General features: G+C 42.8%; 1 protein-coding gene across 6 annotated transcripts in view; it reads left to right on the top strand.

Annotated features, from left to right (window-relative positions):
- EPB41L4B (erythrocyte membrane protein band 4.1 like 4B) overlaps window positions 1-17,691 on the top strand; it is a 117,036-nt gene that overhangs the window by 69,730 nt on the left and 29,615 nt on the right. For all 6 annotated transcript variants that reach the window (XM_074330804.1, XM_074330803.1, XM_074330802.1 and 3 more), the window contains 2 exons: window positions 11,198-11,421; window positions 13,480-13,598. In XM_074330804.1, the coding sequence (XP_074186905.1) occupies window positions 11,198-11,421; window positions 13,480-13,598 (343 nt within the window). The remainder of the gene's footprint in view (window positions 1-11,197; window positions 11,422-13,479; window positions 13,599-17,691) is intronic.

Below are 17,691 nucleotides of genomic sequence, written 5' to 3'. Positions count from 1 at the left end.
TTCCTGACGTTCACCATACCCTGCTGTTACTCCCATCTGTGCCTTTGCAAATACTATTCCTTCTGCCAAGGATGCCGTCACTCCCATGCCTGTGCCCAACCCCTGCTCGTCCCTTAAGCCTCCACTCACACTCAGGCTTCTCCCAGGGACACTGACCGCTCCCACAGCTGCAAATTGGGTTACTTTCTGTGCTCTCTTCCACGACCCCTCATCCCCCATACATATACCAATGGTGCACTCACTACTTTGTATTAAAACTGCCTCTTCGTCTCATCCTAGAGGCTGTACACTCCTAAGTATGAGCTTTGTGTCGTACGCACCTTTGTTCCCTGGTGTCTGATGGATAGCAGGTGCTCAATGAATGTCTGTTCCGCAAATGAGTTATTCTACACTCATTCTAAAGGAAACATCAAACCAGATAACAGACAGTTCATGTATCATCTCTGAGCTGGTCCAAAGGTATCTGAACAATCATGTCCAGTCTGGGGCATCGCACTTGGAGTAGGACATTGGCCACTACATGTGTTCTGGCTTCATCTTCATCATCTGAATATTATTCATTGTGTCTATTATTCAGGGTTCTCATCTGAGGCTTTGGTATAATGTTGAGTGTTACTACCACCCAGAGAACAGTCTGCCCGTGGGATACTGGAAACCCTGATAGATTGATATAGACCCACAGCATTATATGGGGACAAATAACCACACGTGTCCTTTGTGATCTACACATGTCACTTCACCTGATCTTCCTGACCACTCTGTGAGGTAGGTGGCTCAGGCTTAGGGTTTAACTGAGCAGCTTGGATATGGCCACACAGCCGGTAGGTGGTAAGGCAGATTTCTGACTCCAAAGCCTGTGTCCTCCATCCCTGTGCTCTAATGCCTCTCACTGCTAGTCTTTCTGTCATGTGGGATCCTGTCAATCCACGTCTGCACAAGACTATTATTAGATGATGAAGAGTTCACTACACTGAAATCTAGTTAGTAACTAGAAAGACACCTACCACCACCACTACCAGTCTAGTCTGTAACCTCTGCACACCAGTAGTCTAGTAACTCATCACCCTCACCGGTGAGCTAATAACCCCATTACTCTCCTCCTGAGCCCCCTACCCAGATGTCTAAGAATGCTTTCCACCTCACCACCCTCCCCAGCGGTCTGGTAACCCTGTCCACGCAGGTATTCACCAACAGCCCCCTTTTCAAAGGAGCAGAGATTGAACATTATTTTCTTAGTGAAACTCTTTGAGATGATCCATTGCTTCCTTCTGGAGAGCTCACAAACTAGTCATTTTTTTTCCTGGAGTATTACCTACCAGCTAAACTAACCTCAGTATTCCATCACTAATGGAATTAGCTTTTTGCATATTTGAAACTTGGGTACTTACTAGTCTTGCATCATCCATTGTTTTTCTGTGATCCTTCAGAATATCTACAAGTGTGACATCAGATGGATATAATCCATGCGAACTAGAAGTCTTGAAATCATGCCAGGTAATTACCTTGGCCTTCAAAATCCTCTTGCCTGTTTCGTTTCTTGGCCTACCATTTCAACGAAAAATGGTGCTCATGAAGATGAAGGAATAAGGACAGGGCGGGAGTCCTTGTTTTTCCTGCCTGTTAATATTGCACCATCCTTCCAGGTCAATGACTCCAGCCTCCTGGGTCCTGCTCTGAACACAGCTAATGATAGGTCGTTTTTGTTGCCCTTGACTTTCCAGCTCTTAACTAGTCCTTTAAGATCTGAGCTCATCAGAGATCTCCCTGAGCAGCCATATGAATCCCTTTGGATCGATAGTTCCCAAACTTGGCTCTAAGTTAATTTCCTGACTGGCCGAATCTTCCAAAAGGACCAGATAAATACCCTTCATAGGCCTAGGATGATTGGCTTCTGCCATTTCGTACAGAAGTCAAATACAAGGCAAGACAGAAATAGAGAAAAAGCAAACTGCTGTTAAAGAGAGACCCTTTGTACATGAAAGGTAGCACACTTTAAGCCCCAGGGGTATCTAAAAGGTGAAACAAACATGAAATTGGCACTCAGCTAAAGAAGAAATCTTTAATAATTCTGCAAATATGTCTATTTCCCCCAAATTAGGGAACCAAAAAAATCGCTTGGCTAGCTTATTAAAAATGGAGATTGTTAGGCTCTATTTAAGTGGTCAGGTGTGAGACCTAAGAACCTTTGTTTTAACAGTCACCCCAAGAGAGTCTGAAGTGGGAAATTGGAGGACCTCCCTTTAGAAAAGCACGGTTTCCTATCTGGTTGTGTTTATACCTTTGTTTAATGGCTTAATTTTAACCCTAAGTAGAGGTCAACATTTTTTTTTTAAGTAAGTGTGATGTTAAACTGTAAATGGATGGATACATCATAATAAGCAGCTAGACCTGTCTGCACAGCATAGTTTTGTCCGTTCTCAGGCTCATGGTGAAGCAGAGAAAAATGGGAGGGTTCTGGTGGTTCTGTATATGGCTTTAATTGCATCATAACCACTTCCCCCCAAGCCTATCAAACCAAGTCCATGTCCTTTTTCTGTTCTTCAGAAGCAAAGGGCTAGTGAATTCCAACCATTGGGGAGGGATGGGGTGTGGGCCCACATCAGTCTAATAACCCAGGCCAAGATTAGAGCCTGTGTGGGAAAACAGGTGGAAGTTTGCAGAGGCAAAATGGCAGAACGTTGCAAGCTGGTGAAAGAATTGCTGAATCCAGTGCTGGTTTGGTTGGGGCACAAGCCCTGTAGTTCTCTGACGAAGTGAAATGTGGACGCTTGGGAATCTCACATGGTTTAAATCCCAATTTTGCCACTCATTTGCCATGTGACCCTTGGCCAGTTTCTTCTCTTTGCCTCATTTTCCTCATCTCCAAATGGAATTTAACAATATTTCTCTGTTGAGGAGAATTAAATGATATGTATGCAAGGTACTTTGCACAATGTTTGATGATAACTGATAGTAGTTTTTAGTGGTTTTTGAGATTTAAGGCCTTAGCAGTCCACGTGGTGAGAAATAGGGCAAGGAGATTCCAAGGTTAGCTCAAGGAATGGTATATCTCATAGGTTGATAGGTTAAGATGTGTGGTCTACGTTTAGCAATGGAAAGAGGTGCTTTGGTTTTAAAGGAAAGGTCAGATGGAAGAGGGTTAACACAATATATAAAAACAGATCTCTGAAACTCTTAACAAGCTAAAAGCAGAAACACCATGGGGATCTTTTGAGAGGGGATAAAAAGAAATAGAAATGATATTTCTGTCTGAGAATACTTGGAAATAATTGTCCAAGAGGAATGTGCACAATGCTTTCCCATCTGCAAATGGCAGAATTGGCACAGAGGTGAGACCACTGAGAATCCATTCTGCGGGTACAATTGGGACTCAAAAGTTTGGAGAATTGAAGCAGTGTCTGCTCAGTTCCCACCTCTCCCCAACCTGAGATTTCATTTTTCACAAAGTGGAGGAAACTTTTAACAATTTGGAGACTAAGTAGAAAGTAACAAAGGGAACCGCTGTGCTTTTTTTGCTTTTTATAGTAGGTAACCCAGACAGTGCTAAAATTCAAATAAAAATATCTCAAAGTTCCTTTGCCTTTTCACCCTCTTATTCCCTGGTTCCCTAGTTCTTCCCGGAGGCAAACATTGTTAGCCTTTCTTGTCAGTCTAGAGCTATTCTGTGTGTAAATAAGCACATATATTTATTTAACCAGTCAATATTGATGGACATTTAGGCTGCCTCAAATCTCTAGAATTACAATTTTGCTGCGGTCCTTGTATTCTATTTTATGCACTTGAAAAAAAATCAATATGTAGAATAAATTCCCTACAAGTAGAGACTCTAGGTCAAAAGGTATGTGCATATTTAATTTGGACAATGTTAGATGAAATTTCCCTCCAAAGACGTTCTACCATGTTTCCCCGAAAATAAGACCTAGCCGGACAATCAGCTCTAATGTGTTTTTTGGAGCAAAAATTAATATAAGATTATATTATAGTATAGTATACCTGCTCTTATTAAGACCGGGTATTATGTTATATAAGACCCGGTCTTAATATTATAGTAAAATAAGACTGGGTCTTATATTAATTTTTGCTCCAAAAGACGCATTAGAACTGATGGTCTGGCTAGGTCTTATTTTTGGGGAAACACGGTACCTGATTATGCCACCCCCACCCCCCACACACACCTCTCATCGATTTGACAGGGCCTCTAGCCCACAGGAAGCAAAGTTCTAGTCTTGGCTAACTACTTTAACTTTTGTTAGTCTGATGGGTAAAACCCAGAATCTCTGTGTTAATTGCACTTCTCTGTAAGCAAGATTGCATACGTTTTCATCTTTTCGAAGGGCATTTGTTACTTGTTTTCTGTGAAGTGCCTGGAACCCCCATTCTTGAGTGATGCTCTAATAAAGATTGGGCTGATGAAGTAAAATTAATCATGTCCTCTTAGCTTTTTTAATAGTGAAGACAGGGAAGCGGGGAAGAGTTGGTATTTACCAGACATTTTTTGAAAGCAGCTTTCCAGAAGTTCAGGTAACAGCGTGATACCATGCCCTGGAGATGGAATAAGGGCAGCATAAAAATAGGATAAAGGAATTGATTTCTAATATCCATGTTTCCTTTCCTGTTTGGGAGTTTGTTGAGAACTTTCCACTCAGACTTCTTAAATACCCACTCAGACATTGTAAATTTCCCTAGTGCATTTGATGAGGGAAGGACGAATTTAACTTTTCGTTACAATTAAAATTCTAATATATTGGATCTAACATCACAGCCACATCCCAAGACTCAGCAGTGGTTTTATTGGAGGAAAGGCTGCAGAATTTACCCAAACTGCTGTAGTCTAGGCAATCCACTAAAAAGGGTTAGAATAATTAGAGGAACATCCCCGTAGGCTCATGTTATAAGAAACCCACAGAAACCTACCTAATCAGCCCCTACTGAATGGTGGAATGGTTTCAACATCTACTTTCTGCAGCTGAGACCTCAGAAGCAAGAGGTATTGCTGTACTAACGGCTCAACCAGCATCATTCCATGGCTGAATAATGGATGCTGGATCTATATTAAAGGCAATTAAACAAGCCCTTAAAATCGGGCCCAGTATATGGCTTTAGAGGCTAAGAGGATGTTTATAACAGAAGCTTCTGAAAAACCTACAAGAATTGGGGAGCAGAGAGAGGATCATTTGAGGAGATTTTTAAGCTCTCAAAACCAAAATAGATTAATCCCATCTGTATCACCTCAGAAACACATACCCAGTGTTGAGCTCCAGCTCCCGTTCACATTGGCATCTTGTGCAGTTAGAACGTCTAAAACCTGCCCTTAACGGTGCATGCATTTTATTTATTGAACATGAACTTCTTTCTGCAATGAATCATGATTTCAGTTTGGGTGAGTTGAATGGTATCTACAGAGTGGAAGAATAACACTCACAGTTCATGCCCAAATCTGCCATAGCTCTTTTGAAGTGCAAAGGATGGTTAAAAACAAAACAAAACTTGCTCTTTAAACATTATTTTACACACTAGCCCCTGTGCTTTCACGGCAGTGATTATTTTGTCTTACTGTTCCTTGAGGGCTCTCGTATGATACTGTATGGTGATGCATTTAAAGCAGTGGCTAGGGGAAGTTAATGCTGTTACCCACCTTAAAAAAAAAGTCTCCATTTAAGGCAAAGGGTGGGCACTGAAATGCAGAAATAAGAAGCTGAAAAAAATCAAATCGGGAAGAAACCAAGAAAGGAAAGCACTGTTAGGTTAATTAGAAGTGAATGCCGTAAAGGAAAACAACTGTATTTATGGCAGTATTTTTTTAAGGCAGGAAGGAGATTGAATTAACTCTTAGTCACGAGCCTCAGTGCAAAAATGAACTCATGGAAAATACTCTTTGGACTCAAATCCTGAAATTGATCTGGAATTGTGAAAATCCTAGATCTCACCACAAAGTTATAGAGCCCTTCCTTGCAGTTTCTCGGCGCTTCTCAATTAGAAAGCCACTGTCAAACTTAGCAAAAATCACATCAGGATAAAATGGATTTTCTGGCAGGAAATTTTCAAGGCCTGCTTTTCTGCTTACAGCCATTATTTGCCACCATTTGAAAGCAGTTTCGCCAAAGGAAAATTCAGACTCAAAGATGGAGGATGGAGGCAAACATCCTACTCTAGGCTCACACAGGACAGACTCAGCTACCACCCAACCTTGAAGGCTCTCATCACTCCTTAAGATGTGGACTATTTTACTCTGCAGTTTTGCAGAGACTATAATGGAATGTTAGGGAAACCTGGGGAATTAGTGACCAAAGTGAATTGAAGCTTTTATGAATAGACACTTGATAAATTACCTAGAGAAAATTAAAATTTAACGCACTACAACATTTCACTGAACAAATATTTGTTCTGCTTCTGTGCCGAGCCAGGAACTATAATAGGCTTCGGGAACTGTTGCTGCAGAAGATGACATCTTTGGCCCCACGTAGCCAATAAACGAATCAAAACGAGCTCCCAATCTGCAGATTCAGACATCACCTGTGCTAACACTAGAATTAGTTCTAAGTTGATTGCTTGGAAAATGTCTTCAAATAAATACAAATTGGGAAATTTTTCTTCTGCCAATTAGTAGTACATATACAGAAATCTAAACCACGCCAACATTTTAAAATGTTGACCTTTTCAGACAAGATTAAAATGAAGTAGGGGTATCTTTTCTCTCTAGTTGCTTTTCAAAAAAATAAATAAAACCATTAAGTTACTGGAAGAAATTATCCCTAATTAATAGACCTAACATTTGTAAGATCTAAGATGTTGACACAATTTTCTTCTCAAACCCATTATGGAAAAGCTACAGTTTTTCAAATGTGCTTTCTACGTACTGCCAAATCGTATGCTTCCACTGAATTCAATAAGAACTTGTAGCAATATGTTGGTCTAATGGCCTACTCTGTTTAGTCTCTACCAAATAAAACAAAAACTGAAACAAGTGGCCGGTATCCTGGAAACCATAATGATTAAATGCACTTTGTCCGATCTCTCAGTTGGACATGGCAGAGATCAAATTATTATTTTTTATTAGTTTTAGGTATACAAAACAACATACAACATAGTGATTAGACATTTATATACCTCACAAATATAACCCCAATAAGTCTATTACCCATCTGACACTGTACATCGTTTTTAGAATATTATTGCCTATATTCCCTATGCTGTACTGTATATCCCTGTGACTATTTTTTTTAATTATAGTTGACATTCAATATTATTTTATATTAGTTTCAGGTGTACAGCATACTAGTTAGACTATTATTTATTTTATTGAGCTGTAGTTCTGACTTATAAATGCATAATAAACGTTTACCCAAAAATGCAATGTCAGGGGCTCAGAAGAGTGAAATGAATTACCTAAGGTCACATAGTAAGTGGCAGCAAAAGCAGAGCTAAGTGCTAACTGGCACTCTTTTAATGTCATTATACTGCTTCTTTTGTGCACATGGCAACACATTGCCTCAGCATGTAAGAGAGCACAGGGCTCTAGAATCAAGTTGCTTGGGTTCAAATCCCAGCTCTGCCATTTACTAGCTGTGTGATGTTGGGAAAGTTAATTAGTCTCTCTGTTCCTGTTTTGTTATCTGTAAAATAAAGATAATAATACTCCCTTCTTCAAGTGGTTGTTGGAAGAATAAATAAAATAATAGATGCATAGTGCTGGGCACTCAAAAATGTTAGCTTTTGGTTTTTTTCCTCTGTGAGTATTTAGAGAACATGATTAATGCACTAGTGTTCAGTCATAAAGTTGATGCTGGCTGACACCATCTGTTGTAAAAACGTGGTACTTGCATAGATTCTGCTGAGAGAGTCCCAGTTGCAGAGCCACAATTCCAGGCTAATTGGCTGGAGCGTGGTCTAGGCGGTGCTTCCTGTCTTTTTCTCGTCCTTCGTACACACAGAAAAGGATGGATTTGGGTAGCACACGGGGGTAAGCAGACAAGGCTACTTGAGGCTCCAGGTTTTCTTGGTTCTGTCCATTTGCTTTATGTTCTGAGAGAATAAGCGTTTCCACTTGCAGCCTTTCTGAGGCCCATCAATTGGGAAGCTCTCCTGAGATATTCGTCAACATCTGCCTGATGCTTTAGTTCTGATTGGGAATATGGAGTTGTCCCCACTTGGGCTGAAAGTAAAACAGGAGTCAGCTTGCCCCAAACAGGCTCCTCTGGAAGGTGTTTGGGGAATTTGTGTGCTCCTGTGGGCTACATCGAAGCCGTTCCTGCCTCCAGGAACCCTGCTATGAAGTTAAGACATGTCATGAATAAGTATAAGTCTGCATACAGGCAGCGTGTAAGTGTGTAGTGAGCAATCCAGAGAAGATGCCAGAAATCCCCTGACCCACCTCTTGTCACAGGGGAGAAAACAGGTCCAGAGTAACTGTCCCATGTTCCTCCCCAGGTTGAGGCAGAACTAAGTCAGAATCCAGGCCTTTTCAGTGACAATGCAGTGCCCCCTGTGCTGCCTCCACAGGGAGAGTGGCTATTCTTGGTTATGTTCCAGGTTAGAAAGGTGAGTGAGGCTGGATTGTGACTCCCAGAAGCCAAAGTCACACCTTCTGCCACATTTTTACAAACTCACACACACTCACACTCACACACGATGTAAGCCTGTCCTGACCAAAGTCTCCAGGTTGCAGCCAGGGTGGATCAGAGATGCAGCTCATGGGACCACTGGGGACAACCAGTGCTGTTTCTTCTAGAATGTACCCTGCACTGCAGCCGAGGCCTCCTCCAGCCCTCCTTCCCCTGTGCCCTAAGCACCAGGCCTGGAAGCTCCGCTCACACTACTTTAGAAACACCCCAGCATGTTCCTCACCTCACACAATCCACTGACAGTCCACGGCCCGCCCTGGCACAGCCTCCTAATGGAGGGACTGAAATACTTCTCCCACCAGCACTCAAAAGGGACTTTACAAAATGTAACTCCAGTCACGCCACGCCCTTGCGTAAGCCCTTTCTCCCCGTGCCTCATTGCCCTCCAGATAAGCAGGTACACTTACCCCTTCTTAACCAGTGTCAGCGTGTCTTCTTCGCTTCACGCCCTGTCCTCTAGCCATCCTGCTCTTTGCACCACCATTCCTTTGCCCATCCTATTTCTGAGGCCGTTGGTAGCCATGTCTATGTCTACCTTTTCACTTGAGAGAAATTCCAAAAAACAAATAAACAAAAAATAATAACAAAATAACACACCTCCGCTGGTTCAGAGCATGCAAGTTATAAATGCAAGAAACCCAACTACATCAGCAAAAATAAATGAATAAATAAATAACAAAATAATTTACTGAAAAAGTTCCGTGGTAGAGCAGCTTCAGGCATGGCTGGAACCAGGGGTTCAAATGATACAATTAGGGATTTTTCTCTCTGTCCACCTACCTTCAACCTCTGCTCGTCTTGTCTCCTTTTGTGCATGGGCTTCATTCTCACAGGTACTTCTTCGTGTCCAGGGAATGTGGTCATAAGTAGTCTCAATTTATGTCATCCTTATAGTCTGAGCCAATGTATATGTTAGGCCCAGCAGATGCAGTGCACTGGGCCCACAAAAATGTTTTAATTCCTTTTAAAGTTAGAAGAAAAAGATGAACTTTTAGTTAAAGAAAATGGTTCAACATATGGTATTCATATATTCCTTTTTGTACAAATACAGTCATAAAGTATAATTTAAATTTTTTTTTTATGCAGAAGAGATAAAAGCATAAGTGCTATGGCCCACATAAGTCACAATAAGACTGTTAAAAGGGAAGAAAAAACCTGTGTGTTAAAACTTAGAGTAAACTCTGATTGTCCCTGATTGGATCATATCCCAGAACAAAGCATTCTACCTGGATGGATGGAGAACTTTGATTGGCCAGGCTTCTGTCTCAGGCCCACCCCTGAGGGGAAATATCAACCTCATATAAACACAGGAATGGAGTTTCCTGTCAGAAAGAGGATTCTGTTTCAATACTGTCCACCAAAACTTGACTCTCTCTCCCAAATGCTATCCTCCTTATGACGCCAGACACCTTCACTCACCCAAGGAGAACTAGTTGCCTCTACCTCTATGCTCCCTTCACAGCTTGTCCTAGTGTGATTGTAAATGACTGAATCACAGTGTTTCCCACACTGGAATGGGAGCTCCTTGAAGAAAGAGTGAAGGAGTATGCAGTAGAAATCTGGCCACCAGGAGTGAGCAGAGAGAGGGGTGAGCTCTGCCTGAAGGTGTGAGGAGGAGACCTTTGATCTGGGTCTTAAAGGCTGGAAGTCTTCCTGGAGGAAGGGGTATTTTAGCTTGGTATTTTAGCTGGGTTGAGGGATGAGGAAGGACTCCAGGTAGCAGAAAGAGGTGAAAGGCACCAGGATGGGAAGGAGTAAGGGTATAGAGAGAATGTAGCAGGAGATGAGCTGAAAAGAGAATGGGGCGAGATCATGGGGGGCTGAGAGTGACACAAATGAATTTGGATTTTATCTTGCAATCCAGGGCTCTTAACCTTGGTCCATGGAGAGGCAATAGAGGGCCAGAAATTGAGTGTGAAATGTTGCATCTAGGAAGTTCCTGGAGGGAGGGGTGCCGTGTTCCAGAACATAATCAGAACAGTAGTCTGGCTACTGCTCTGTGGGAGATAGTCTGAAGGAGAGAGTAGAGGCAGGGGGGCTGTTAGGAATCTGTTTCCAGAGTCTAAGTAGGAGATGACATGGGCTTCAAATAAGGCAATATTGGTTAAAAACAAACAAACAAACAAAAAAACAATTTGAATGAAAAGATGTCATATCAATAACATTAACAGGTGCTTTCTGCATGGGGAGGGTGATGGAGAAGGAACAGAAAGTGATTCCAAGACTTCTAGTTTGTCATCATGATCTTGTCATACGATGGTTAACAAATTGTTTTTTATTATTGCTTTTTATTTTCTCCTTCTATTGACAGAACATCTTTTTTAATAGAAATTATTTAATTTCAAAGTTAAGAATTTTTTTAAGGTTTAAGGTCTCTAATGTATACAAATATCCACTTTCTGCCATTTCTTGGGGTGCAATGTTGCCGTTCTGTCCGACTCTACAGTGACCTTGTAGATCTATTAGTTGAACCGATTTCTCTTGGTTTTTCTTGCTTTGAGGACATCTTTTAAAGTATGCACAGGAATATCAAGGCCCTTTGCTTTTCTAAATCCTGACTTTGACACCCTCCACAGCTACCCGCTCCCTTCCCCAGGGCTCAGCAGCTCAGACCGCCTGCCTTTTGGTATCGAGGAGAATGGGGGCACGCCGTTCACTACCAAAGCTTCGGGAAGGCACCACCACCACCACCACCAGCACCACCAGCACCAGCACCACCCAACCTATGGCCTCTCACTGACCTTGGAGAACAAGGAGGGGCCTTTGAGGTCCCCAAACTCCAGCGGTAAATCCCTTACAAGTGAGTAGGGGCCAAGGCAGAGGGGAGGGGGAGGGATGCTGCAGGGTATGGTGGCTGGCTTTCTGAGATCCTTAAGACAGACCCTTTGAGTGCAGTGTGGAACGGTGCTAGGTTACCAGCTCTGGGCAAGAGCAGCCAAGAGCCTTGTGCGTTTAGACTGGAGCAATTTAGGGAGTACGGTTTACCAGTGGACTCTGATTTCATTACAAGGTAGCAATCCTCTCTCCACCTCAGTCCTTAGCAGATCTCTGCTTCCACAGCATTCAGCACTGGCTCAAAGCAATGGAAAAGAGAAAGCGGCGTGAGGAGGTGGCTAGAATCTCCACTTGCCTAATTTCAGGAAAACCCATTCTATCCCCTTTCTGACATCCCTCTTCTGAGAGCAAGGTGATGGCAGGAGACCCAGTGTACACTGTTACAGGTCCCAGTGAGAGAAGTTATGGAAATGGAGAGTAAGCAATGAAAACATTTTTAGCAATATGACAGTGATTTTATATCCAAACTAATTTTAAAATGTGGGCTTGGATTTTGTATGTTATTTTATTTTTCTAGAAATTCATTTTTATTACATTTTACCAAAAAAATGGGTCTGTGACAGGTGGGGGTGGGGGTGAAGAACTGATTCTTTGTCGCATAGGGTTTAAAAAAAACACTGAGGTAGAGGCAAGAGTCAAGAAGCTTTGATGTGTGTTCTCACTATTGAGCCAAGTCCCCTCTTGGGTCCTCGATTTTCTCATCTATGAAGTGGGGTAGAGAGTGTCCAAGGAATGGACAGATGGCCAAGGAATCTTCTGGCGTTGATATTTTGTGAGTCAGTGAGCTGGTGAAAAGGAAGAGCCATTGCACCTTCACCTGCAGACCACAGAAAACAAGTCTGAGTTGGCTGAGCCAGAAATGGGAGCTCATCCTCTACTTGGTATTGGAAGAATCAGAACTCTGTCCCCTCATCACTGTCCACACTGCCCTTGCCCAAAGCCACAGCTCATCTTTTTTGTATGTGGATAACTGAAGGGCACCTCCTCCAGCACAATCTCCATAATGTAGCAGCCAAAGTGAGAGCTTTCACCAGGTAGCTCTGACAAAATGCCTTAAGACCGTTCCATGGTTCTTCGCTGTCTCAAGATAAAGCCCACACTTCTAGCCACACACAAACCTTCACAGCGTGGCTCCTACCAAAGCCTTCAGCCTTTCCCCCCACTCCTCACTAGGCTCTGGCCACATGGAACTACTCTGTTATGTCCCAGATCTGTTCTTTGCACCTGCTGTTCCCTCTGCCTGGAATGCTTTTCTCCACCCTCGTGAACTCCTACACATCCTTCAGGAACCAGCTAAAATGTGTCAGTGAAACTTTCTGACACCCCTCTTTGATTCTTACTTAGGAATGCCTTTCCTCTCGCCCCTATAACAATTAAATAAGCCTTTTATCACCTTATTTGGAGTATCTACACGTGCATCTGTCTCATTCATCCCTTTATTCCAGCTCACCAGATGTCAGTTACAAACAATACTTGGCACAATTTTTAACATGTAATGAATATTTAGTGTCTTAATGGGTAAATACTAGCTGGTAGAAGGAGCGGCAAACTAAAGTAGTACAGAAATGAAAATCAATGAATTTGATTTTAGAATTATAACCTGATTTTTAAGGGTATGTTCATATGCCTGTTGGCCTGAGCATAATCTTTCAAATTTGCACAGTACTTTTCCATTAATAAAGCATGTGCGCATGAATGACCTCGCTTAATTAAAGGTTCACAACAACCCTGCAAGGTAAGTAATTTAACTCATTTTAAAATGGCTCAGAGATTCAGAGAGGTAAAGTGACTTGCCCGAGGCCACCCAGCTCATATATGGGAGAGTTAGGCCTTGAAACCTTGACCACAGGTGTTCTCACACCCCATCAGCTAGCGAAAACTCAACAGATTCAAGCTGAATTTGGAGGAGGAGGCAGGTGGAAAGGGTGCTGGGTTCAGTTTCTGGCAAGCATCTTTTACCACCTATGTTCCCTGTGTCCTTTCAACCTTTTCTTATTCGTCCCCCCCACCCCGCCCCTTGTAGAACTGAGTCCAGGAGCACCTGCCCTGTTCAGCGAGGCCGCTGCCCATCTAAAGAAGCTGGAACTGGACACTGCGAAGGCTGCCGGGCCCTGGCCTGCTCTGCACATCAACATAAATAAGGTGCCGAGGACCGAAGCGGGTGATGAGCATGCACCTGGGGCGCAAGTCAAACCTCTGACTATCACCCTGCTTGCCTCCTAAGCCCTGTGCCTTTGTCTTAGAGGGGTTCCGACTCAATCTTTTCCGATGTTTCTGCGCAGCATGTCTCTTAGGAGCAAACATTCGCTTACATTCTTTTTGGTCAGTGACCGCATGAGACACTGCCCTCAGTGCTGAGGACGACAGGCTGGAGCTGCACCTTAGCCGTGTCTCCCTCCTTCTAATAAAGCCCCATGTGGGACACGTCCTCATTTCCCTCTTTCCATCTTTACCCTTCTGCATTCGTCGGCTCAGGCTGCTATAACAAAATACCAAAGACCAGGTGGCTGAAACAATAAACATTGATTTCTTGCTGGGAAGTCCAAGATGAAGGTGCCGGCTGATGTGGTTCCCTGGTAAGGGCTCTCTTCCTGGCTGGCAGAAGGTCACCTGCTTTGTCCCCACTTGCCAGATTGATTTTTCTCTCTTCCTCTTCTTATAAAGCCACTCATCCCAGCATGAGGTTCCCCATCTAAATTTAATTACTTCCCAAAGTCCCCATCTCCAAATACACTAGGGGTCTGGCTTCGTCATATGATTTTTTTTTTGGTGGTGGGGGGGGCACAGTTTAGTCCATAGCCCTTCCTATCTCTTTCTGACTGTGCCTGGTGGAGTAGATGTTCGGTCACTGTTTGCTGATGGAAGGAAGGGAATGATTTAAAAAGGGAGCGAGGGGCAGGGCAGAAGCCAAGTTTTCTTTTGGCTTGATTTGTTCTTAATCCAAATGGGCTGCCTTATCTTAGAACTGTAGAATGCCAGTGCTGGATTCAATCTGTCATGTGGTTCAACCTTCTCAACATCTGAGACCAGAGGAGGGAACATGACTTTCTCAAGGTCACCCACCAGGGGCTGAATCCGTGGGCCCCTGACTCCTGGTCCAGCACCCTTTGCATGTCAATATGTTTCTACATTTTCTGCACCAGGTTTTCTCAGCTTCAGCACTAGTGACATTTTGGGCTGGTAATTCTTTGTTGTGGGGGCTGTCCTGTGCATTATAGGATGTTTGCAGTATCCCTGACCTCTACCTGCTAGATGCCAGTAGCACCCCCATCCACCTGTGAAAACCAGATTGTCTCCAGATGTTGCCAAATGTCCCCTGAAAGACAAAATCGCCCCTGGTTGAGAACCAATATCGTACGCATATTTGAATTTTAAAAGTCCCCAAATGAATAGTCTTCTTCACTCAGGGGTCGTTTCTTCCACTCCCTTGCATCCCTGTTCCCCCACAGGGCAGCCTAAATTCCCTGTGATCCCTAATGAGACCCCAACTTCAAGGCCCTGCTCATCCACTTTTCTTCTAGACTACCCTCCCTGATGGCCAGCTGGAAAGACGTCCTCCTTCAGGGTGGCACTTATGCATTCAATCAACAACCCTTTGTTGAGCAGGCCCATACCAGGTGCTGGGGAGTCAGCCCTGTGCATGATGTGGCCCCTGGATTGGTCTGCTATCTCTGTCTCTTGGTTTTCAACTATTTTAATGCAATACACACAATAAATGTTTCAACAGGGGTTTCACCCAGAGTTTGACAGAATCCAAACATATTTTGGGAGCAAGTATAGTATATAATAGCATCTAGTATCAGAGCACGCACACGCTCTATGCAATTTGTAGTCACCACGAGTATTTGGTGGAACATGAACATCAATGGCTTGCTCTGGGTTAAGGCAAAGCGGAGACAGCTATGAGTTATTAAGCATTTCCCTGGAGCTCAAGCTATAACGCCCCCTTTTCTCTTTCACTTAAAGAAATGCATTAGTAAGCCAGTAGGCTAGAGTGATGTCAGATATCCTTGACTTTTTCCTATCACATAAGCGAAGTATATTACTTCTCACGATGCTGCTTTATCATGAATAAAACATTCCTTGCAGCAGACCTCACAACTTATCACGATGCCACAATTGGGACCAGTGGCTTCAATGACTCTTAAGGTTCTTTCCAGCCTCAAGGATCGAGAATCCTCTGATTCTTCTAAGGTTTGGATAAGTTCCTGTTCTTAATTATAATGGTGAGAAGACATTTTCACTGCCCAGTTCCAAAGTGGTACCCAAAATTATCACAGGAATTTAAATCTCATCAGATTTCAAATATGAAAACAATTATATAAACAATTTAAAACTTTATCTGATAATTTCTTTATCCTCAACTGACATCCCCAAACAGATGGACTATTTTCAACTATAAGCCCAAGTGTCATTGATGTGTATGTTTTGAAATCTGTATTTCCATATTGAACGATAAAGCATCTTTCCACAATTCAAATTGAACGTAAAATACAAACTGTGGTCATGCAAAAGAGAGAAAGCACAGCACTCTCGCAGCCATTCTCCAGGCTGGAATTGTGGTCTTACTGTAATCCAGATGCAATCTCCCCTAAAGGTGACTTTTATGCAAACATGTTCACGTAATGATACTAAAAGTTTCCAAAATTTATATAGGCCTCTACCTGAGTCAATTCATAGAGCTGAACAGTAGCTCTTGCTTTGTCCAGATCAAAGAGGAACAAGCCAGCTTGAATTTTATTTCTAAAAAGCAGTTTAGAATAATTAAATACCGGGAGAAAATCAATGCTAAATTCTCATTCTTTTCTTATTTTAGTAGCATTCAATGTTTTTTAAAGTAGGTCTTTGGTCATTACAATGAGTATTACTATATCCACTTAAGCAATTGTCAAAAACCTCAAATGGGGGCCTGCCTGGTGGCTCAGGCGGTTGGAGCTCCATGCTCCTAACTCCGTAAGGCTGCTGGTTCGATTCCCACATGGGCCAGTGGGCTCTCAACCACAAGGTTGCCAGTTTGATTCCTTAAGTCCCGCAAGGGATGGTGGGCAGTGCCCTCTGCAACTAAGATTGAACACAGCACCTTGAGCTGAGCTGCCGCTGAGCTCCCGGATGGCTCAGTTGGTTGGAGCTCATCCTCTCAACCACAAGGTTGCCGGTTCGACTCCCGCAAGGGATGGTGGGCTGCGCCCCCTGCAACTAACAACTGGCAACTGGACCTGGAGCTGAGCTGCACCCTCCACAACTAAGACTGAAAGGACAACAACTTGACTTGGAAAAAACAGTCCTGGAAGTACACACTGTTCCCCAATAAAGTCCTGTTCCCCTTCCCCCCCAAAAAAAAACCTCAAATGGGCTTTAGGACCAATTTAATTCCTGTATCCCAGCATATCATTCTGCAAAATTAAATCTAATTAAAATATTAACTCTTCACACACCACACCCATTCTAGTAGTGAACAATTATCTTCATGTAACAGGATTTACAAACATATGACAACTTATCCTAAAGCTGTACAATAAAGCTCATCTTTCAGAATAAATAAGTTACTTATTTGCTTTTTTGGAAATGGTTAAGTCTTTTAAGATACTGAGTCCAGTCAAATGAGTCAGAGTTCTTTATTCCCAATTTGATAGTTTAGGATCATTAGTGTCCTCATATCTGATTTTAAAATTATATTTTCTTATCTAACATGAAAGTGCCATTTGTATCTTATTGTCTCATTTGACCGTTATAATAATCTTATGAAGAAAGAAAGTGAGACTCAGAGAGGCTGAGGGGAACCAGTGCGGCTGACTGGTCAGGGCTGTCACCCAGTCCTGGGTGTGAATCTTGGCTGTTCTGCGAACTTCCTGTGTGACCATGGGCACGTGACTTGCCATCTCTCTGCTTGGCTTTTTCTCATCTATAAAATAGGAATAGTGACAGTATCTACCTCCACATGGATTGGTAAATGAGTGGAGTCAATGCTTAGTCAGTGCCTGGCCCATAATAAGCTCTCAGTAAATGTGGGCTACTGGCATTATTTTTCTTTTTATTATCATCATTATCATCATCACTATCTTTGTTTTATGGTGCTCGTAAGTGAAAGAGCTGAGATTTCAAACCCAAGTCTCTGTCTGCTCATCTTGCTGTTACAAGGAATTGATGAGTTCTGTTTGTTCTGCCAAATGTTCCTCTGCATTGGGAGGTCCCACTGAGACACTGCATTCTATGCCCTCTTCGTTAAATCATGTCA

The sequence above is a fragment of the Rhinolophus sinicus genome, linkage group LG04 (genome assembly GCF_036562045.2).
Source record: "Rhinolophus sinicus isolate RSC01 linkage group LG04, ASM3656204v1, whole genome shotgun sequence".
Lineage (NCBI taxonomy): Eukaryota > Metazoa > Chordata > Mammalia > Chiroptera > Rhinolophidae > Rhinolophus > Rhinolophus sinicus.
Note: the sequence above shows the minus strand (reverse complement) of the source record. Positions and strands in the feature narration are given on the sequence as shown.